At 45.1% G+C, this 24,675-nt stretch overlaps 1 protein-coding gene across 1 annotated transcript in view; it reads left to right on the top strand.

Moving 5' to 3' along the window:
* The window catches only part of fggy (FGGY carbohydrate kinase domain containing), a 478,711-nt gene that overhangs the window by 293,843 nt on the left and 160,193 nt on the right, over positions 1-24,675 (top strand). Inside the window, exon 12 of the mRNA XM_068037213.1 lies at positions 12,809-12,883. Within this exon, the coding sequence (XP_067893314.1) occupies positions 12,809-12,883 (75 nt within the window). The remainder of the gene's footprint in view (positions 1-12,808; positions 12,884-24,675) is intronic.

Raw genomic sequence — 24,675 nt, 5'->3', positions numbered from 1 at the left:
CGCACAAAGCCATGCTGACTATCCCGAATCAGACTATGCCTTTCCAGATGCATATAAATCCTGTCTCTCAGAATCCCTTCCAATAACTTTCCCACCACTGATGTAAGGCTCACCAGCCTGTATGTAGTTCCCTGGCTTATCCTTGCTGCCCTTCTTAAATAAAGGCACAACATTAGCTATCGTCCAATCTTCCGGTACCTCACTCGTGGCTAACAATGATACAAAAATCTCTGCCAGGGCCCCAGCAATCTCCTCCCTTGCTTCCCATAGCATCCTAGGATACACCTGGTCAGGCCCTGGGGATTTATCCACCTAATGCACTTCAAAACCTCCAACACCTCCTCCTTTGTAATGTTGATATATTCTAGGATATTGGTGTTCCCTCCCTTGAACTCACTGGCTTCCATGACCTTATCCACGGTAAATACGGACGAGAAATATTCATTTAAGACCTTGCCCATTTCCCGTGGCTCCACACATAGATTGCCACACTGATCCTTAAGGGGACCTACTCTCTCCTTTATCTTATCTGCCAGGGAAATCTCATGGCCCCTTTTCGTCCTCCTAATTTCCTTCTTAAGTGTAGTCCTACATCCCCTATACTCCTCAAGGGACTCGCCTATACCTGACATATACTTCCTTCTTTGTCCTGACCAGACCCTCAATATCCCTCGTCAACCAAGGTTCCCTAAACTTGCTAGCCTTGCCCTTCAATCTAACAGGAACATGCCGGCCCCGAACTCTTCCTATCTCACTTTTAAAAGCCTCCCACTTGCCAGACGTCCCTTTACCTGTAAACAGCCTCTCCCATTCAACTTTTGAGAGTTCCTGTCTGATGCCATCAAAATTAGCCTTCCCCCAATTTAGGACTTCAACCTGAGGACCAGTCCTATCCTTTTCCATAACTATCTTGAAGCTAATAGAGTTATGGTCACTGGTCCCAAAGTGCTCCCCCACTGACACATCAACCACATGCCCAGCCTCATTTCCTAAGAGGAGGTCGAGTGTAGCCCCTTCTCTAGTAGGACCATCCACATACTGCTTCAGAAAACTATCCTGGGCACACTTAACAAATTCTTCCCCATCTGATCCCTTAGCATGAAGGCAGTCCCAGTCAATATTAGGGAAGTTAAATTCACCTACTATTACACCCCTATAATCCCTACACCTATCTGTGATTTCCCTACATATATGCTCCTCCACTTCCCTCTGACTATTGGGGGGCCTATAGTATAATCCCATCAAATTGATCACCCCTTTCTTATTTCTAAGTTCTACCCATGTGGCCTCGCTGGACATTCCCCCCGGGATATCCTCTCTAAGTACTGCCGTGATGTCCTCCCTAATCAAGAGTGCAACTCCCCCTCCTCTCTTACCTCCACCTCTGTTACGCCAGAAAGATCGGTACCCCAGAACATTGAGCTGCCAGTCCTGCCCATCCCTCAACCACGTTTTCGTAATAGCTATAATATCACAATCCCATCTACCAATCCATGCTCTGAGTTCATCTGCCTTACCTGTAAGGCTTCTTGCATTAAAGTAAATGCAGTTTAGCCTACCAAACCTTCCACGCTCCCTGTCCTGCCCCTGCCTGGCCTGCCTACTGGACTTGCTTGCTTTAACCTCTACATTTGCCTCAACTATCTCAGCTGAGAGACTACGACTTTGGGTCCCACCCCCCTGCAAGTCTAGTTTAAACCCTCCCGAGTAGTACTAGCAAACCTCCCCGCAAGGATATTGGTCCCCCTCCAGTTTAGATGCAACCTGTCCTTCTTGTACAGGTCACCTCTGTACCAGAAGAGATCTCAATGATCCAAGTAGCTGAAGCCCTCCCGCCTACACCAGCTCTTCAGCCATGCATTCATTTGCCTAATCCTCCTATTCCTACCCTCACTAGCACGTGGCACAGGGAGTAATCCTGAGGTTACAACCCTAGAGGTCCAGCTTTTTAACCTTCTGCCTAACTCCCTATATTCACTTTGCAGGACCACATCTCTCTTCCTGCCTATGTCGTTAGTACCAATATGGACCACCACCTCTGGCTGCTCAGCCTCCCCTTTCAGAATGTCCTGCAGCCGCTCCGAGACATCCTTGACCCTAGCACCAGGGAGGCAACATACCATCCTGGAGTCTCATTTGTGGCCACAGAAACGCCTATCTGTGCCCCTTACGATAGAATCCCCTCTCACTATAGCTCTTCCAACCCTTTTCCTCCCCTGCTGTACAGCAGAGCCCTCTGTGGTGCCACGAACTTGGCTGTTGCTGCTTTCCCTTGGGAGGTCATCCCCCCAACAGTATCCAAAGCGGTATATCTGTTTGAGAGGGGAATGGCCACAGGGGACTCCTGCACTACCTGCCTACGCCTATTACTCTGTCTGGTGGTCACCCATCTCTTTTCTGCCTGTGCAGCCATCACCTGCGCTGCGACCACCTCACTAAACATGCTATCTACGACGTCCTCAGCATTGTGGTTGCTTCACTGTGAATCCACCTGCAGCTCCAGCTCCGTAAATGCGGGTAGTCAGTCGCTGCAGCTGGATACAATTCCTGCACACATGGTCATCAGGGACACTGGAAGCGTCCCTGATTTCCCACATAGCGCAGGAGGGGCATATCACGGGGCTGAGCTCTCCTGCCATAACTTACCCTTAGATTAATTAGTCACTCCCTTAATTAAAAAATACTCATTATACTAGGGGCCTTGTTCTACCCACTTCAATCTAAAGACCTTAAAAAAAAACACTTTAGTAATACTCACCTTATCACCAGAGGTTTTATTTTCAACAAAAAAAAACTTTCCCTTTTTTTTAAGATATTCTAACAGCTGCTACTCACCAACCAATCACCTTGCAGCTCTCCTGTGATGTCATTGTTGGCTTTTTTTTTCAAAACTCAGGTGCGCTGTCACTGCTCTTTTTAAACACCACTGGCCTCACTCAGTCTCCTTCTTTCCTGCTGTCTGCTCTTTTTAAACACCACTGGTTTCACTCAGTCCCCTTCTTTCCCACTGCTCTTTTTAAACACCGCTGTTCTCGCTCAGTCTCCTTCTTTCCCGCTGTCGCTGCTCTTTTTAAACACCGCTGGTCTCACTCAGTCTCCTTCTTTCCCACTGTCGCTGCTCTTTTTAAACACCGCTGGTCTCACTCTGTCTCCTTCTTTCCCACTGTCGCTGCTCTATTTAAACACCACGGGTCTCACCCAGTCTCCTTCTTTCTCACTGTCGCTGCTCTTTTTAAACACCGCCGGTCTCACTCAGTCTCCTTCTTTCCCGCTGCCGCTGCTCTTTTTAAACACCGCTGGTCTCACTCAGTCTCCTTCTTTCCCGCTGCCTCTGCTCTTTTTAAACACCATCGGTCTCACTCAGTCTCCTTCTTTCCCGCTGTCGCTGCTTTTTTTAAACACCGCCGGTCTCACTCAGTCTCCTTCTTTCCCGCTGCCACTGCACTTTTTAAACACCGCCAGTCTGACTCAGTCTCCTTCTTTCCCGCTGCCGCTGCTCTTTTTAAACACCGCTGGTCTCGCTCAGTCTCCTTCTTTCCCGCTGCCGCTGCTCTTTTTAAACACCGCTGGTCTCACTCAGTCTCCTTCTTTCCCGCTGTCGCTGCTCTTTTTAAACACCGCTGTTCTCACTCAGTCTCCTTCTTTCCCGCTACCGCTGCACTTTTTAAACACTACTGGCCTCAATCAGTCTCCTTCTTTGCCGCTGCCGCTGCTCTTTTTAAACACCATCGGTCTCACTCAGTCTCCTTCTTTCCCGCTGTTGCTGCTCTTTTTAAACACCACTGGTCTCACTCAGTCTCCTTCTTTCCCACTGTCATTGCTGTTTTTAAACACTGCTGGTCTCACTCAGTCTCCTTCTTTCCCGCTGTCGCTGCTCTTTTTAAACACTGCCAGTCTCAATCAGTCTCTTCTTGTCCTTCTAGGTGGTAGAGATCGCGGGTTTGGAAGGTGCAGTTGAAGGAGCCTTGGTGAGTTTCTGCAATGCACCTTGTATATGGTACACATTGCTGCCACTGTGCGTCAGTGGTGGAGAGAGTGAATGCTGATGATGGTGGATGGGATGCTAATCAAGCAGGCTGCTTTGTCCTGGATGGGGCCAAGCTTTGAGTGCTGTTGGAGCTGCACCCACCCAGGCAAGTAGAGAGTATTCCATCACCCTCATGAATTGTGCTTTGTAGATGCTGGATAGGCATTGGGGAGACAGGAGGTGAGTTACTCGCTGCAGAATTACCAGCCGCTGACCTGTTTTCGTAGCCACATCATTTATGTGGCTACTCCAGTTCAGTTTCTGGTCAATGGTAACCCCTAGGATTTTGATAGTGGGGGATTCAGCGATGGTAATGCCATTGAACGTCAAGGGGAGATGGTTAGATTCTCTCTTGTTGGAGATGGTCATTGCCTGGCACTTGTGTGGTGCGAATGTTACTTGCCACTTATCAGCCCGCCTGGATGTTGACCACGTCTTGCTGCATTTGAACATGGGCTGCTTCAGTATCTGAGGAGTCACGAATGGTGCTGAACATTGTACAATCATTAGCAAAAGTCCACACTTCTGACCTTATGATGGAGGGAAATTTAATGCAGAGAAATGTGAAGTGATTCATTTTGGCAGGAAGAACGAGATGAGACAATATAAAATGGAAGGTGCAATTCGAAAAGGGTTGCAGGAGCAGAGGGACCTGGGTGTATATGTGCACAAATCAGTGAAGGTTGAGAGAGCAGTTAATAGAACATACAGCATCTGAGGCTTTATTAATAGGGGCATAGAGTACAAAAGCAAGGCTATTATGTTGAACTTGTATAGAACACTGGTTCGGCTTCAAGTGGAGTATTGTGTCCAGTTCTGGGCGTCACACTTTAGGAAAGATGTGAAAGCATTGGAGAGAGCACAGAAAAAGGTTCACAAGAATGATTCCAGGGATGAGGAACTTCAATTATATAGATAGGTTGGAGAAGTTGGGACTGTTTTCTTTGGAGAAGGGAAGGTTGAGAGGAGATTTGATAGACGTATTCAAAATCATGAGCGGTATGGACAGGGTAGATAGGCAAAAACTGTTCCCATTGGTGGAGGGATCAAGAACAAGAGGGCACAGATTTAAGGTTATGGGCAAAAGAAGCAATAGCAACATGAGGAAAAACTTTTTCATGCAACAAATGGTTGGGATTTAGAATGCACTACCTGAAAGTGTGGTGGAAGAAGGTCCAATTGAGGCATTCAAGAGGGCATTGGATTTTTATCTGAAAAGCAAGAATGTGCAGGGCTACAGGGAGAAGGCTGGGGAGTGACACTAGGTTACTTGCTCTCTAAGAGAGCTGGCACAGACACAAATGGCTGAATGGCCTCCTTCTCTGCTGTAACAGTTCTGAGATTCTGTGAAAGCCTGTACAGACACTGCTTTGACTGTCTTGTGTCATACCCATGCAATGCAAACTTATGAACTAGAAAATGAACTTAAGACATAAGCCTGAAATGGCCACTTCTCTTGGAAACAAAATGGACTAAGAGTTCAGTTGACCCTTCCTTTCCGGCCAATACACAAAGAATTACAAGGACCCTGACCTACTTTTTCATGTCTGAACAAGTCTTGAAAATCATAAAATGCAAACAAACTTTTCTGTGGAAATGACTGCTTCTCTCCAACTGATTGGGTTAACAATGTTGTTGCAGACTTTTTGACTCCAAACTCAAAATCCAAAGAATGGTTGTGAAATGCCGTACTTTATCAAGGTGAGATGAAGATGAATGACACCCAGACTTCATGGCCTAACAATGGCCGCAACATCAGAAACCATTTATGAGGACAATGGAAGAGAATCTCTGGTCACATGACAGAAACTAAGTTTCTGATCAGGAGTTTTAATAAAGTTATATTCTGGGCAGACAAAGGAGATCCATTTGAACCATTGAAGCAACAGGACCCTGCCTAAGATTACCAGTTTTGAACTACATGTAGGCAGCGACTAGAGTTTGGCCTTGAACTCCCTAACTGAGAAATCGTACCAACACTTTACCACTGACCTTTGGCTGGAATATAACAAGAGCAGTCCGCAACAGCGCATCCATCTCCCTAAACCTCCCAAGTCTTTCTTCGGTGAACAAGGGAAAAGAATACAGGGCTGCACCGTTTCAAGTCTTCACCCCAGGGAAAAGCAAGCTTAACAGAGGACTCTTTAAAATCATCAGACCTCATGCATGTTATCTTTATAATCTCTATCTTTTCTTGAGTGTGTGTGTATCTATGAGTGTGAGAGTGGGTGTTGTAATGTGTATTTTGGGTGTTGTATAATAAACATTTATCTTTCAAACTTACGAGAAACTTGTAATTTGTGTGTTCTTGATAATTAAAGCACTCGGGTTAAAAAAAAACACCTTTTTAAAAAAAATGCTGTCTTTGGTCAGTCGCTATCATCTCTCACCTGCCCATAACACTTGTCTGAAGGAGATTGAAATTTACTTGACATTTCTGGCTTGTCCCTTTATTTTTTTCCAATAATTAATTTTGAGTGTGTAAGTTGAATGATAGAATTGCAGAATGTTTAAATCAACATATTGCTAATACACGCATGCATGTTTCATGCAGTGTTCCATGGAAGAACAAATTCAATCAATTCTATTGGAAATTAGCTAAAACATTTACTTGGCAACGTTAAATGTTTACCCTTGTTTTTAAGACACTGATGTGGAAACTGGAGCTATACTCATAGACTCATTCTAATACTTGAATTTACCTAAACCAACACCATCAAAACATAAATTCAAGATAAGATGACAAACAACAGATAAGTAAACCACTTCTTTTCTTCTTTGGCCTCCTTATATCGAGAGACAATGGGTAAGCGCCTGGAGGTGGTCAGTGGTGTGTGGAGCAGCGCCTGGAGTGGCTATAAAGGCCAATTCTAGAGTGACAGGCTCTTCCACAGGTGCTGCAGAAAAATTTGTTTGTCGGGGCTGTTGCACAGTTGGCTCTCCCCTTGCGCCTCTGTCTTTTTTCCTGCCAACTACGAAGTCTCTTCGACTCGCCACACTTTAGCCCCGCCTTTATGGCTGCCCGCCAGCTCTGGCGATCACTGGCAACTGACTCCCACGACTTGTGATCAATGTCACAGGACTTCATGTCGCGTTTGCAGACGTCTTTAAAGCGGAGACATGGACGGCCGGTGGGTGTGATACCAATGGCGAGCTCGCTGTACAATGTGTCTTTGGGGATCCTGCCATCTTCCATGTGGCTCACATGGCCAAGCCATCTCAAGCGCCGCTGGCTCAGTAGTGTGTATAAGCTGGGGATGTTGGCCACCTCGAGGACTTCTGTGTTGGAAATACGGTCCTGCCACCTGATGCCAAGTATTCTCCGGAGGCAGCGAAGATGGAATGAATTGAGACGTCGCTCTTGGCTGACATACGTTGTCCAGGCCTCGCTGCCGTAGAGCAAGGTACTGAGGACACAGGCTTGATACACTCAGACTTTTGTGTTCCGTGTCAGTGCGCCATTTTCCCACACTCTCTTGGCCAGTCTGGACATAGCAGTGGAAGCCTTTCCCATGCGCGTGTTGATTTCTGCATCGAGAGACAGGTTACTGGTGATAGTTGAGCCTAGGTAGGTGAACTCTTGAACCACTTCCAGAGCGTGGTCGCCAATATTGATGGACGGAGCATTTCTGACATCCTGTCCCATGATGTTCGTTTTCTTGATGCTGATGGTTAGGCCAAATTCGTTGCAGGCAGCCGCAAACCTGTCGATGAGACTCTGCAGACACTCTTCAGTGTGAGATGTTAAAGCAGCATCGTCAGCAAAGAGGAGTTCCCTGATGAGCACTTTCCGTACTTTGGACTTCACTCTTAGACGGGCAAGGTTGAACAACCTGCCCCCTGATCTTGTGTGGAGGAAAACTCCTTCTTCAGAAGACTTGAACGCATGTGAGAGCAGCAGGGAGAAAAAATTCCCAAAAAGCGTGGGTGCGAGAACACAGCCCTGTTTCACGCCACTCAGGATAGGAAAGGGGTCTGATGAGGTGCCGCTATGTTGAATTGTGCCTTTCATATTGTCATGGAATGAGGTGATGATACTTAGCAGGTGGACATCCGTTCTTTTCTAGTAGTCTGAAGAGACCACGTCTGCTGACGAGGTCAAAGGCTTTGGTGAGATCAATGAAAGCAATGTAGAGGGGCATCTGTTGTTCGCGGCATTTCTCCTGTATCTGATGAAGGGAGAACAGCATGTCAATGGTCGAAAGCCACACTGTGCCTCAGGGTAGACGCGCTCGGCCAGCTTCTGGAGCCTGTTTAAAGCGACTCGAGCAAAGACTTTCCCCACTATGCTGAGCAGGGAGATGACAAACAACAGATAAGTAAACCACTAACATATGAACATACATACATATGAATTAGGAGCAGGAGTAGGCCACTTGGTCCCTCGAGCCTGCTCCGCCATTCAATAAGATCATGACTGATCTGATTGTAACCTCAACTCCACATTTCCCCCTTCCCCAGATAACCATTCACCCTCTTGCTTATCAAGAATCTATCTACCTCTGCCTTAAAAATATTTACAGATTCTGCTTCTGCTGCCTTTTGGGGAAGAGAGTTCTGAGAGAAAAAACTTCTCATCTCTGTCTTAAATGGGTGAGCCTTATTTTTAAATAGTGATCCCTAGTTCTAGATTCTCCCACAATGAGAAACATCCTTTCCACATCCACCCTGTTGAGACCCCTCAGGATTTTCTTTGTTTCTATCAAGTCACCTGTTACTCTCATAAACTCCAGCGGATACAAGCCTAGCCTGTCCAACCTTTCCTCTTAAGACAACCTGCCCATTCCAGGTATTAGTCTAGTAAACCATTTCCGAACTGTTTCCATTGCATTTACATCCTTCCTTAAATAAGGATACCAATACTGTGCACAATACTCCAGGCAGCACAGTGGCGCAGTGGTTAGCACCGCAGCCTCACAGCTCCAGCGACCCGGGTTCAATTCTGGGTACTGCCTGAGTGGAGTTTGCAAGTTCTCCCTGTGTCTGCGTGGGTTTCCTCCGGGTGCTCCGGTTTCCTCCCACATGCCAAAGACTTGCAGGTTGATAGGTTAATTGGCCATTGTAAATTGCCCCGAGTATAGGTAGGTGGTAGGGAAATATAGGGACAGGTGGGGATGTGGTAGGAATATGGGGTTAGTGTAGGATTAGTATAAATGGGTGGTTGATGGTCGGCACAGACTCGGTGGGCCGAAGGGCCTGTTTCAGTGCTGTATCACTAAACTAAACATGTGGGGCTGAATTTTATGAGCACGCCGCCAATCGCGACAGCTGCTCTGATCTCGGTGGTCTGCTCGTGTGGATCTGCCATGGATGAGACCCTGCGATATTTCATGCAGGGGCTCATTTAAATGGAGGGGGTGGAGCAGCTGCCCCCAATGACGTAGATGGGGTGGCTGGTCCATTCCCAGCAAGGGCGTCCAGAACCACCATTGAGGCGCTGGTGCGCCATTTTTAAAGGACGTCAAGCCCTTAGCCAAGCGTTGAATTTGTAAAGCTATATTCTTGTGCATTTTATTTTTAAAAATAAATAAAAGCTGGAGGCTCTTTCCCAACCCCCTTTCCCCCCCCCCCCCCCCCCCCCAAAATATTTTCTTTGGGCCTATATGACGAAAATAAACTTTATTACCAACCTGAACATCCCCCCCAACCTCGTAACATTTGCCCTTCAACCCCTTCCCACCATCCCCACAGCCAATAAAAAGTGTATTTCCCGTCCCCCACACTGATAATCACACTCCTCCCCACCTCCCCATGAGTGGAACGCCGAGTGGTGATGGGGGAGGCTTCCGCACCGAGGCCTTGCCGCCGGCAGTAAAATATGTTTCTATCAAGTCACCTGTTACATCTGTCAAGTCACATCTCGGCGTCGGGGGTCATGGCGGGCCTCTTCCGGAAGAATTTTCCAGGCCCCCTGCCATGACCCCCAATGCCAGTAGCCTCAAAAAATTCAGCCTGTGATCTCACCAATGCCCTGTATAACTAAAGCATAACCTCCCTACTTTTGTATTCAATTTCCCTCTCAATAAATAATAACATTCTGTTAGCTTTCCTAATTACTTGCTGAACCTGAATACTAAAAGCGATTCGTGTACTAGGACACTCAGATCTCTCTGTATCTCAGAGCTCTGCAAACTCTCACCATTTAGATTATATGCTTCTTTTCTATTCTTCCTGCCAAAATGGACAACTTCACATTTTCCCAGATCTTTCCCCACTCACTTAACTTATCTATATCCCTTTGTTGCCTCCTTATGTCCTCTTCAAAAATTACTTTCCTACCTATCTTTGTGTCGTCAACAAACTTAGCAACCATATCTTCAGTCCCTTCATCCAAGTCATTTATATAAATTGTAAAAAGTTGAGACCCCAGCACTCATCCCTGTGGCACACCACTCGTTACATCCTGCTAGCCAGAAATTGACCCATTTATATCTACTCTCTCTTTCCTGTTCACTCGCCAATCTTCTATCCATGCCAAAATGTTACCCCCTACACTGTGAGCCTTTATTTTCCACAATAACCTTTGATGTAGCACCTTACCAAATGCCTTCTGGAAATCTAAGTACAGTACATCCACTGGTTCCCCTTTATCCACAGCACATGTTACTTCTTCAAAGAACTCCAATAAATTGGTTAAACATAATTTCCCTTTCACAAAACCATGTTGACTCTGCCTGATTACCTTGAATTTTTCGAAGTGTCCTGCTATGTCTTTAATAATAGCTTCGAACATTTTCCCGAAGACAGATGTTAAACTAACTGGTCTGTATTTTCCTGCTTTCTGTCTCCCTCCTTTTTTGAATAAAGGAGTTACATTCGCTATTTTCCAATCATATGGAACTTTCCCCAAATCTAGGGAATTTTGGAAAATTAAAACCAACACATCAACCATCTCACTGGCCACCTCTTCTAAGACCCTAGGATGAAGTCCATCAGGATCCAGGGACTTGTCAGCCCGCAGCTCCAACAACGTCATATATTTATACAGAATACTTCACATTAAAGAAGCTTCAAAGCACTTTACAGGGAAGTAAGATGCACACATATGTGAAGGAATTTACTGGAGAATGAACAGATTATTGCTATTTCTTTTAAAAATATATAGAAATTTGATATTCTATATCAAACCAGATTCCCATCCCATGTAACTATAGTGAATTAACACTAATTTTAATCCAGTAGCAGAATTGCCATAAACGCCTGTCTTTACCATTTGGCATGGCAATTTTTGATTCCCTTATGATTGAATGTGTTTCCTGAAGTTAAATCACAAGAACCAGCTAATGCTGCTTGATATGTGTTGTACAGCAATGCTATTAAATATGCACATAGTGAAGAAACCAGACAAAGTTCGCTGTCTTGACCTCAGCTGGCAATAGTAAGGATTGCACAATTGGTCTCACATTTTGGTTGGAGGTAAAATCAGCAAAGGGTTCCACATCCCATATGTGTTTTTTGAACAGCTTTATCAACCTGTCTTCCCACTTTTCTAGATTTGTGTATCCATTTAAAATTTAAGTGCATTCTTTTAAAAGGAAGAATAACATACTTGGCAATATATAATTAAAAAGCAAAAGCCCTGACAGGCATTGCTTTGACTGTCTTGTCTATTTGTCTATCAGCAAAGGTGATTGTGATTTACTCACTTATTTGGCTGGGACTTCTGCTCAACCATATAGGCTAGTGATATAATCACACAGGGCTGAATCCTGTAGTCCCGCTGCTGGGAGTGACGGTGAGCGTGAAAAACAGCGGTTGGCATGCATGGGTTGTGCGCTGCCACACTGCCACAATCATGAGCGTAGCGGCTCATCATCATATGCAGGGCAGCCATCCCCCCCAATCACTTGGTGGGTCAGCCTCAGTGACGCCGTGAACTGTGTCAGATTTTTCTGTGCAAGTGCAGCCACCATTTTTAAAGGACTGCCAGCCCTCTGAAAAAACTGCAGAGTTGCCCACATTCCCCTACAACTGCACCAAAAATGCATTTTTCCCCATCTACCCCCCCCCCCATCAACTACACTACAAATGCAGATTTGACCCCTTCTCCCCGCAACTGCACTAAGTGCAGAGTTCACCCTTTCCTCTCCCCACCACTATAGAAAAATGCAGTGTTATCTCTTCCTACCCCCACCCCTCCACTACACTACAAATGCAGAGTTCCCCCTTCCCCACCTTGGTGGTACCAGCTTTCCCTGGACAGGAAAGTGAAGGCGCAGGTGCCGCCCGTCACGCTGAAGATCCAGAATGGCAGATAAGATCACTGCGGATTAGATTTTAATTAATGCAAGCAGGTAATTTAAATGTGTAAAGTTGGGTCCCTTCGCAGAGCGGTGGAGGGCCCACCATGGAGCTTCCCCGCCACCAGGAAGATCAGGCCCCGCAATTCTGGCGTCGGGTTCGTGGTGGTCCGCTGCCGCTCTGATCTTCTGGCCCCCCCACTACGGAGCCCGACATCAGGCGGATAACAAAATCCAGCCCACAGTCCTTGAAGCCCCATTGAAGGTTTTCGTCACCTTTTTTGTAACTGACATAGAACAGAGACTATTTTGGATTGAAAGAAGTTCCTTAGAAATCAGCCTTTTCACCTAAACCTTTCCACTGATAACCTTTCAGAGTTAATTCTATGTTTATTACTTCTAATGCAAATGGCACTGTGAAAGCAATTTTATTTCATAACTCCTTAATTAATTATGCAAAAATTAATTTGAAGTTGAAACAATTGTACTTCAAGTTGTGTTCTTCAAATTCTAATAAAGTATCTTTTTCTTTCACAAATAGGTAACTGGATTGGCACTGTCCAACAATCTTGATGACCTTGCTAAGCTTTATTTAGCTACACTTCAAGCTATAGCAGTAAGTAAGGTTTATCAATCATAATTGAAGCAATATAAAGGATTCTAGCTTCTGACCTAATGGACTTACAGCCATTTAGTGATGAAATTGTCTTCGTTATCAGGACGACATTATCTCTATTTTTTAAAGAGGTGTGGATGGCACAACATAGCCCAAAATCAGTCCTGAGGTTGCTTGGGCCCAAATCCACCAGAAGGACTTGGTGGATGATAAGCCTAGGGAAGGGAGTGTAGATAGTCTCAGTCATCTCATTATCAAAAAGGAGGAGGTGTTGGGTGTCTTGCAAAGCATTAAAGTAGATAGGTCCCCAGGGCCTGATGGGATCGACCCCAGAATACTGAGGGAGGCACGGGAAGCAATTGCTGGGGCCTTGACAGAAATCTTTGCATCCTCATTGGCTACAGGTCCCAGAGGACTGGAGAATAGCCAATGTTGTTCCTTTGTTTAATAAGGGTAGCAAGGATAATCCAGAAAATTATAGGCCAGTGAGCCTTACGTCAGTGGTAGGGAAGTTATTAGAGAGGATTCTTCGGGACAGGATTTACTCCCATTTGGAAACAAACAAACTTATTAGCGAGAGGCAGCATGGTTTTGTGAACGGGAGGTCGTGTCTCACTAATTTGATTGAGTTTTTTGAGGAAGTGACAAAGATGATTGATGAAGGAAGGGCAGTGTATGTTATCTATATGGACTTCAGTAAAGCCTTTGACAAAGTCCCTCATGGCAAACTGGTACAAAAGGTGAAGTCACACGGGATCAGAGGTGAGCTGGCAAGATGGATACAGACTGGTTCTGTCATAGAAGACAGAGGGTAGCAGTGGAAGGGTGCTTTTCTGAATGGAGGGATGTGACTGGTGGTGTTCCGCAGGGATCAGTGCTGGGACCTTTGCTCTTTGTAGTATATATAAATGATTTGGAGGAAAATGTAGCTGGTCTGATTAGTAAGTTTGCGGACGACACAAAGCTTGGTGGAGTTGCAGCTAGTGATGAGGATTGTCAGAGGGTACAGCAGGATATAGATCGGTTGGAGACTTGGGCGCAGAAATGGCAGATGGAGCTTAATCCGGACAAATGTGAGGTAATGCATTTTGGAAGGTCTAATGCAGGTGGGAAGTATACAGTAAATGGCAGAACCCTTAGGAGTATTGACAGGCAGAGAGATCTTGGCGTACAGGTTCACAGGTCACTGAAAGTGGCAACGCAGGTGGATAAGGCAGTCAAGAAGGCATACGGCATGCTTGCCTTCATCGGTCGGGGCATAGAGTATAAAAATTGGCAAGTCATGCTGCAGCTGTACAGAACTTTAGTTAGGCCACACTTAGAATATTGCTTGAAATTCTGGTCGCCACACTACCAGAAGGACGTGGAGGCTTTGGAGAGGGTACAGAAGAGGTTTACCAGGATGTTGCCTGGTCTGGAGGGCATTAGCTATGAGGAGAGGTTGGATAAACTCGGATTGTTTTCACTGGAACGATGGAGGTGGAGGGGCGACATGATAGAGGTTTACAAAGTTATGAGCAGCATGGACAGAGTGGATAGTCAGAAGCTTTTTCCCAGGGTGGAAGAGTCAGTTACTAGGGGGCATAGGTTTAAGGTGCGAGGGGCAAAGTTTAGAGGGGATGTGCGAGGCAAGTTCTTTACACAGAGGGTGGTGAGTGCCTGGAACTTGCTGCCGGGGGAGGTGGTGGAAGCAGGTACGATAGCGACGTTTAAGAGGCATCTTGACAAATACATGAATAGGATGGGAATAGAGGGATACGGTCCCCGGAAGTGCAGAAGGGTTTAGTTTAGGCAGGCATCAAGATCGGCGCAGGCTTGGAGGGCCGAATGGCCTGTTCCTGTGCTGTACTGTTTTTGTTCTTTGTTTTCTGCCCCAGAACGTTCTGGTGGATTTTGACTTTTGTGCGACTGATATAACAATAGCATCCCTTTGTTATGTTATTCGACCTTAGTGCTCGTATTTTTTGCTTCTGTATTTCTTTAATCTCTTTGAAGGTGAACCAAATTAAACGAAATGAGGAAAGTTAAGGTTCAAAACATTGGGCTGCTTTATTCTATAGAGACATAGATACAGAGCTACAATAAGATTCAAAAGCAAAATATTGTGGATGCTGAAAATCTGAAACAACAACAGAAAATGCTGTAAATACTTGGCAGGTCATTTGTGGGGAGAGAAACAGCGTTAACGTTTCAGGACGATAACTTTTCATCTGATGAAAGGACATTGACCTGAAACGTTAACTCCATTTTTCTGTCCACAGATGCTACCTGACAATCAGATTCACTTAATTCAATCATAGCAACTTACCTAATGTTAGAAAATAAATAGCATTCGTGCTTTTCTACTTCAGTAGATTGTCTTACTTAAATTAAACAAGGGATCTTTTAACCATCCTCCAGCATTCCAAACCACTTCGCCTCAATAAAACCCTTCACAGTTTTTCCTTTAAACAACCTGACTGCCCTCCGAGCCTACCCTATACCTAAAAGCCTGTCTGTGACTGCAGTGTCAGCTTTTAGTAAAAACTAAATACCACTCCTCCTTAAAAGTACAATCCGCCAGCCTAACTTGGCAATGACTTTGTTGAGTTCAAATGATATGATTGTCATAACAACATGGAGGAGACAGTGGCATAGTGGTATTGTCACTGGACTAGTAACCTAGAGACCCACATTATTGCTCTGGGAACATAGGTTCAAATCCCACCACAGCAGAAGATGGAATTTGAATTCAATTAATAAATCTGGAATCTAATGATGGCCATGAAACCATTGTTGATTGTTGTAAAAACCCATCTGGTTCACTAATGTCCTTTAGGGATGAAAATCTCCTATCCTTACCTGGTCTGGCCTACATGTGACTCCAGACACACAACAATGACGTTGACTCTTACATGCCCTCTGAAATGGCTGAGCAAGCCACTCACTTCTATCTAAATGCTACAAAGTCAATAAAAAGGAATGAAACCGGACGGACCACCCGGCATCGACCCAGGCAGCGGAAACAACAATGGCAAACTCAGCCCTGTCGACCCTGTGAAGTCCTCCTTACTAACATCTGGGGGCTTGTACAAAAGTTGGGAGAGCTTTCCCACAGACTAGTCAAGCAACAATCTGCCATAGTCATACTCACAGAATCATACCTTACAGACAATGTCTCAGACACTGTCATCACCATCCCCGGGTATGTCCTGTCCCACCAGCAGGACAGATCCAGCAGAGGTGGTATACAGTCGGGAGGGAGTTGCCCTGGGAGTCCTCAACATCGACTTCAGACCCCATAAAGTCTCATGGCATCAGGTCAAACATAGGCAAGGAAACCTCCTGCTGATTACCATCTACCCCCCTCCCTCAGCCAATGAGTCAGTACTCCTCCATGTTCAACACCACTTGGAGGAAGCACTGAAGGTAGCAAGGGCGCAGAATATACTCTGGGTGGGAGACTTCAATGTCCATCACCAAGAATGGCTCGGTAAATCTGCCTGCCGCAGATGCATCTGACCATGACAGTATTGGTAGGACTGACCACTGCAGAGTCCTTGTGGAGACAAAGTCCTGCCTTCACATTGAGGATACCCTCCATCATGTTGTCTGGCACTACCACTGTGCTAAATAGGATAGATTTCGAACAGATCTAGCAATGCAAGACTGGGCATCCATGAGGCGCTGTGGGCCATCAGTAACAGCAGAATTGTACTCAACCACAATCTGTAACCTTATGGCCCGGCATATCCCCCACTGTACCATTACCATCAAGCCAGGAGACCAATCCTGGTTCAATGAAGAGTGCAGGAGGGCATGCCAGGAGCAGCACCAGGCATACCTCAAAATGAGGTGTCAACCTGGTAAAGCTACAACAGGATTACTTGCATGCCAAACTGCATAAGCAGCATGTGATAGACAGAGATAAGCGATCCCATAACCAACGAGTCAGATCTAAACTCTGCAGTCCTGCCACATCCAGCCGTGAATGGTGGTGGATAATTAATCAACTAACTGGAGGAGGTCGCTCCACAAATATCTCCATCCTCAATGATGGGGGAGCCCAGCACATCAGTGCGAATGATAAGGCTGAAGCATTTGCAACAATCTTCAGCCAGAAGTGCCAAGTGGATGATCCATCTCGGCCTTCTCCTGAATTTCCCAGCATCACAGATGCCAGTCTTCAGCCAATTCGATTCTCTCCGCATGATATCAAGAAATAACTGAAGGCACTGGATACTGCAAAGGCTATGGGTCCTGACACTATTTCGGCAATAGTACTGAAGACCTGTGCTCCAGAACTTGCAGCGCCCCTAGCCATGCTGTTCCAGTGCAGCTACAATCCTGGCATCGATTCTGCAATGTGGAAAATTGCCCAGGTATGTCCTGTACACAAAAAGAAGGAAAAGTCCAACCCGGCCAATTACCAGCCCATCAGTCTACTCTCAATCATCAGTAAAGTGATGGAAGGTGTCATCAACAGTGCCATCAAGTGGCACTTGCTCAGCAATAACCTGCTCAGTGACACTCAGTTTGGGTTCTGCCAGGGCCACTCAGCTCCTGACCTCATTCCAGCCTTGGTCCAAATATAGACAAAAGAGCTGAACTCAAGAGGTGAGGTGAGAGCGACTGCCCTTGACATCAAGGCAGCATTTGACTGAGTATGGCATCAAGGATCCCTAGCAAAACTGAAGTCAATGGTAATCAGGGGGGAAAACTCTCCACTGGTTGGAGTCATACCTAGCGCAAAGAAAGATGGTTATGGTTGTTGGAGGTGAATCATCTGAGCTCCAGGACATCACTGCAGGGGTTCCTCAGGGTAGTATCCTAGGCCCAACCATCTTCAACTGCTTCATCAATGACCTTCCTTCAATCATAAGGTCAGAAGTGGGGATGGTCGCTGATGATTGCACAATGTTCAGCACCATTCACGACTCCTCAAATACTGGAGCAGTTTGTGCAGAAATGCAGCAAGACCCGGATAATATCCAGGCTTGGGCTGATAAGTGGCAAGTAACATTTGCGCCACACAAGTGCCAGGCAATGACCATCTCTAACAAGAGAGAATCTACCGATCTCCCCTTGACATTCAATGGCATTAGCATCGCTGAATCCCCCACTATCATCATCCTGGGAGTTATCATTGACCAGAAACTTAACTGGAGTAGCCATATAGATACCATGGCGACAAGACCAGATCAGAGGCTAGGAATCCTGCGGCGAGTAACTCACTTCCTGACTCCCCAAAGCCTGTCGACCATCTACAAGGCACAACTCAGGAGTGTGGTGGAATACTCTCCACTTGCCTGAATGGGTGCAGCTCCAACAACACTCAAGAAGCTTGACACCATTCAGGACAAAGCAGCCCGCTTGATTGGCACCCCATTCACCAACATTCATTCCCTCCACCAACACACATTGGCAGCAGTGTGTACCATCTACAAGATGTACTGCAGCAAAGCATCAAGGCTCCTTAGACAGCACCTTTCAAACCCGCGACCTCTACCAACTAGAAGGACAAGGGCAGCAAATGCATGCGAACACCACCACCTGCAAGTTCCCCTCCAAGTCACACACCATCCTGACTTGGAACTATATCACCCTTCTTTCACTGTTGCTGGGTCAAAATCCTGGAACTCTCTTCCTAACAGCACTGTGGGTGTACCTACCTCACATGGACTACAACGGTTCAAGAAGGCAGCTCACCACCACCTTCTGAAGGGCAATTAAGGATGGCCCTCATCCCATGAATGAATAAAAACAAGACAATGAGTATTAATAATCGCTGGAATGTCAAATTATCTTTCATGATCTCCAACCGTTGGTTCAGACATCCTGGGGACAGTTTTAATTTTTCCCACCAAGCACAAACCATTACTTACTTGCCTTGAAGCTACCAGGATCTCAACATCCATGATTTTAACCTGTTCTGCTAAGCAGGCGTCAAGAACACCTACCAAAGCCAGCAGGCTTCTTTTTTTACGTGTGCGTGACGTAATTGGGAACTCACTGCAGTTTTAACTCCGACCTAGGCAGGGAAGCTTTTCTGACAGACCATCCCAGGACAGAAACGTATTAATCCCAGAAGAGGCCAGGAAATGTAAGTATTTTCCTTTCCTTTTTTGTGGCAGGAGGAGCAGGAACCCAACCAGAACAGGTCTCTCAACCTTCTCTAAGGAGAACAGCCCCAGTTTCCCCAATCTGTCTTCGTAACTGAAATCCTTCATCCCTGGAACCTTCTTTGTAAATCTTTTTTATCCGCTCTTCAAAGCCTTCACATCGTTCCAAAGGTACAGTGTCCAGAATTGGACACAATACTCCAGTTGAGGCCAAACCAGTGTTTTATAAATGTTTATCATAGCTTCCTTGCTTTTGTACTCTATGCCTCTATTTATAAAACCCAGGATCCCATCTTTTTAACCACTTTCTCAACCTGCCCTGCAACTTTCAATGATTTGTGCACATATACTCCTAGGTCCTTCTGTTCCTGCACCCCATTTAGAATTGTACTCTTTAGTTTATATTGCCTCTCCATGTTCTTCCTAACAAAATGTATCACTTCACATTTCTCTGCATTAAATTTCATCCGCCACATGTCTCCCCATTCCACTTGGAGTCCATTACTATCCTCTTCACAGTTCATAATATTTCCAAGTTTTGTGTCATCTGCAAATTTTGAAAGTGTGCCCCAGACACCCAAGTCTAGGTCATTAATATATATCAAGAAAAGAAGTGGGCTTGTACTGATCCCTGGGAAACACTACTACTGTATAACCTTCCACCAATCCGAAAAACAACTGTCCATCACTACTTTCTGTTTCCTGTTACTCAGCCAACTTCATATCCATGCTGCCACTGTCCCTTTTATTCCACGGGCCTCAACTTTGCTGACAAGCCTATTATGTGGCACTTTATCAAGCGCCTTTTGGAAGCCCATATTTTCTGCATTAACTTCATTACCCTCATCAACCCTCTCTGTTACCTCATCAAAAAACCCAATCAAGTTAGTTAAAAACGATTTGCCTTTCGCAAATCTGTGCTGGCTTTCCTTAATTAATCCATGCTTGCCCAAGTGACTTCTAATTTTGTCCCCGATTATTGTTTCTAAAAACTTTCCCAAGGTTAAACTGCCAAGCTTGTAGTTGCTGGGTTTATCATTACAAATTTTTTTTGAACAAGGTGTAACATTTACAATTCTCTAGTCATCTGGCACCCTGTATCTAAAGAGGATTGGAATATTATGGTCACTACGTCCACAATTTCCACCCTTGCTTCCTTCAGCATACTTGGATACATCCCATCTGGTCCTGGTAACTTTATGCACAGCCAGATTTTCTAATTCCTCTTTATCAATTTTTAGGTCATCCAATACCTGAACTACCTCCTCTTTCACTTTGACTTTGGCAACTTCATCTTCCTTGGTGAAGGCAAAAGTAAAGTAGTCATTTAGTACCACAGCCATGCTCTCTGCCTCCAGGCATAGATCCCCTTTTTTGTCCCTAATCAGCCCCACCACTCTTCTTATTAGCCATTTACTATTTATATGCCTATAGAAGACTTTGGGATTCCCCTTTATGTTAGTCTCCAGACTCTTCTCATACTCTTGCTTTGCCTCTCTTATTTCCTTTTTCACTGTCTCTCTGAACTTTCTATAGTCAACCTGGTTCTTACTTGTGTTATCAACCTGACATCTGTCATACGTTCCCTTTTTCTGCTTCATTGTGTCCTCTATCCCTTTCGTCATCCAGGGAGCTCTGGCTTTAGTTGCGCTACCTTTTGCCTTGTGGGAATGTACCTCGACTGTACCCGAACCATCTCTTCTTTAAAGGCAGCTCATTGTTCCATCACAGTTTTACCTACCAATCTTTTATTCCAAATTGTAAATCTACACTCTTGAGAATTAAGTTTTGTTCAATAGTAGTGTTTTCAACATATATTCCACAAAGGTTCCTTGTGGTAGCATAGTCTTAAATCCTGAAATATGACAACCATCATTAAAAAAATAAGTGAATGTGCATGAGAAGAGGAAGACCAGAATAGGGCTAACTAGATGTCAATCTGTCTCCAACTTGGAAGAGCTGGCCCTGCAAATTTTATTTGGTGTCGTGATTTGGATGAGAAGCCTGGAAATGGGGAAGCAGGAAGCATGACCACAATTCAGATTAAGTAATTTCCAATTTAATATTATTATTATTGTACAAATTTTAGAGAGAGAGCGATGCAGCACTGAAACAGGCCCTTCGGCCCACCGAGTCTGTCCCATATTCCCTACAACATCCCCTCCTACATTAATCCCATATTTCCTACCACCTACCTACACTAGGGGCAATTTGCAATGGCCAATTTACCTATCAGCCTGCAAGTCTTTGGCGGTGGGAGGAAACCGGAGCACCCAGCGGAAACCCACGCAGTCACAGGGAGAACTTGCAAACTCCACACAGGCAGTACCCAGAACTGAACCCGGTTTACTGGAGCTATGAGGCTGCGGTGCTAACCACTGCGCCACTGTGCTGCCCATAATTTAAATTTTCTACTGAAAGCAGTAGTTACCTGCCCCTTTCGATTATTTTCTCAAGTGCCACTTCATGCTTTACAACACCCAGTTTATATGAGCGGTGCTTGCACCTGACCTACATCTAGCATTCTCAGAGAAAAATCATGTGGATGATAAGGAAATATCACTTCTACTTCATTTTAATAAAAGTTGCATCTTCCCATCACACTGAAAAGTAATGGCAGCATTCCCACTGACCCTTAAATGCCATCAAGCATTACTGAGTCAGAGATGCAGCATTACATTTCTCTATTACTTTTCTTCATTTTAACTGCCCTGAAATAGCTGCTATTGAGATGTTCTAATAAGGAATATCAGGGCAAATTGTCCTCTTGGCATATACAATGGAATTTTTGTGTCTTATAATAGTACTTTACATGCACAGAGAGATAAAATGCTAATACTAGCTGGGAAATAACAATTTATGCCTGTGGTGTCTGTTTATATAATTATTCCAGACTATTCATTCCAGACTCTAGCTTAGTGGATGCTGACTGCTCTCTGCTGATTCAGTGGCTGAGCATACACTTGATCTCTTACTCTGGTAATCTAATGATGGTATTGCCTGGGTTTCCAAAAGTTAAATTAAGCAGATTCCCACTATTTGAAAGTTAAAAAGGAAGTCACAGGTAGCTTTGCAATATCTGTCTCATTCTATGTTCCAGTACTTGCTGTGAAAGGACAGGCAATATGAAAGTAATACTTTTGAAGCCAAACCGTAAATGCTAAAGAGTTTCATAGATAATTCTGGAGCCAAAGCTCGAGGTTGGTTGACTTGATTATTATCCTATTTGCTCACTGCTGATTGCCTGGGACAGAAATGCATAATGAAAACTTTTCATTGCACTTCTAAATGAACTAAGAGCTTGGATTGTGTGACTTTCTTTTTAACTTTTAAGTAATGGGAAATTGCCATAGGATGAGGATTTGATTGTATTTGCAGGCAATTATAAGGAATGATTGAGTCTTCCTGTTTGTGGCTTCAGTAAGAAATTAAACATCGATAAAATAAAACAAATGAATGTCAGTGATTTTAATTGATACAAATCATGATGTGTGATAAAAGGCATCCATGCCATAAATGTATTAACAACACAAAGTAGAGTTTGAAACAATTGATTCATTTTTGCTTATGTTGTTGATAGGTGATGAGCTTTACTGAACTCTGAAGCTTCCAACGAACTGATCTTAGGGGAGATGTACTTGTACCTATTGGTCTGTGGAGATATTTTAAATAAAAGGAGGATCAATTGATACAATATCTATTATTCACATAGAATATACTCAGTGACTACCTATGAAATATCATAGTAGAAGTGCAGGCCCTCACAAGAAGTTCCAATTTCAAACAGCTATTGTGAAAGGCACTGTGGAATGAAAGGTTTGCCAACAGTAGAGGATACAAGATTGGAAAGCAAGCCAGTCCATGCTGGTCTTCCACACCTTGTACAGGCTGGCTCAGGCAAAGCATGTGGAAAAGATTTAAAGGAGAATGAGAAGCAATGGGAGGATTCAAAAATGAGAAAGTAATAGTGTGCATTGAACGTTTTGAATCTTATGAGTCCTTATATTGTTGTTAGGCAATGAAGGAATGGTGATCTATGTTCAAGTCAAGATGGTGTGCACCTTGGAGGGGAACTCAGAGATGCTGCTCTTTTTCTTCTTTGTAGTAGATCTCTAAAGGACAGGGAGGTGCTGTCCAAGTAATTTTAGTGAGTTGTTGCAGTGGATTCTGTAGATACTATTTACTGTATGCACCGTGAGCCAACGATGGAGGAGCAGATATTGAGAACTAAAAGTTCGTCTGCCCCTTTTTTTGGGTCATGATTCATCACCTGCCTGCGCCAATTCATTTTGACTGAGCAGCATGCAAACTTGGTGCATTAACCTCATGTACCTGATCATGGCCAAGTGGGTTCCTTGCTGCTGGCTGCCTCTTTACTCAACAAAGGGAGAACAGCATCGTGCTGAGAGCACATGCTGCAGCCAGCATTCTCTTAAAGGCAATCTACCTCTTGTAAAGGGAAACTGCATTGAATAATGTTGCTGGAATTTAAGACATGGAAAATTAAACACCAAGGCAGAGACAGGATTCCAGGATGGTGAATCCAGTGCTGGAGGAATTCGTGGTGGAGGTGGGCAGGAGGAGACATGCCATGATTCTGCAAGGGGGCCAGGATTCCCTCAAGGACCACCCACAGAAGGCAATGGGAGCGGGTGGCCAGGGAGGTTAACTCCTGGAGTCTGGAACCAAAGATCTGGCAGCAGTGCCTCAAGAAGTCGAATGACCTAAAGGTCATTAAATACACCTTCACATGACTTCTCCTGCCCACAGATCCACCAACCTCTCATGCTGCCCAATGCACCACACCCCCATCACTCACCCAGCAGCGCTCCTTGGCACTCCGGACTTACACCTAACATCCAGATACTCTACCTAACCCTCACACACCTACCAATGATGCCAGCCTCACTTCCACCTCTTGCTGTCTCCAAATAACTCCAGCTCTTTAACTATTGCAGGCATACCACCCAAACACAGTGCAACACAATCACTTACATTCCGCCCGCTCTCTTGCAGGACTAGGTGGCACATAATGGAAGGGAGCAGAGCACAGCTGGCAGGGGACAAGAATGCTGCATCTCTTGGGCCCTGAGGAAGAGATAGTTCTCAGCATCATGGGGCTGGCTGCAATGGCGTCACTGAGAACATTGAGGATGATGGTACGTTCTTGCCTTATGTGCCTTCTCAACACCCTCATCCTGCTATCGGGTATGATGAGCAATATGTTGATGGTGTCACTATTGGCCTCTTGCTTCCCACACCATCCCCATTTCCTTCACATCAACCTTTCCCATTGACTGCTTGCTTTCAGACACTCAAGAACTGACCACCCACAGTAGCCCAAGGAGAAAGGATGAGAGCAACAGCACAGTACTAATAAAGAGGCCCTGTCACTTAATCTGGCACTCGCAGCCACCAGCTCAAATACTGGCGCTGCAGGTACCTTGGAGGCTACTAGAGTTGGGATCAGCATGTGGTGAGTCATTTGAGCACGAGTGGGCTGTAACCAGGCCAGGGGCAAAGGATGGTTCATTTGCTAGCTTACCTGAGAGCAAGGAGGCAGACAAGTACTGTTATTGGGGACTCAGATAAGGACCTCTGTGGGGTGGCATACGGGAGATCGCAAATGGACAAGCACACCGAGATGCTGGATACATTGGCTGCCCTGTCAGACAGCCTCCTATCACTGTC

This window comes from Heterodontus francisci, chromosome 8 (assembly GCF_036365525.1).
Source record: "Heterodontus francisci isolate sHetFra1 chromosome 8, sHetFra1.hap1, whole genome shotgun sequence".
NCBI classification, from domain to species: domain Eukaryota; kingdom Metazoa; phylum Chordata; class Chondrichthyes; order Heterodontiformes; family Heterodontidae; genus Heterodontus; species Heterodontus francisci.
The sequence above is the reverse complement of the archived record's forward strand: the minus strand, read 5'-3'. Positions and strand labels throughout refer to the sequence as shown.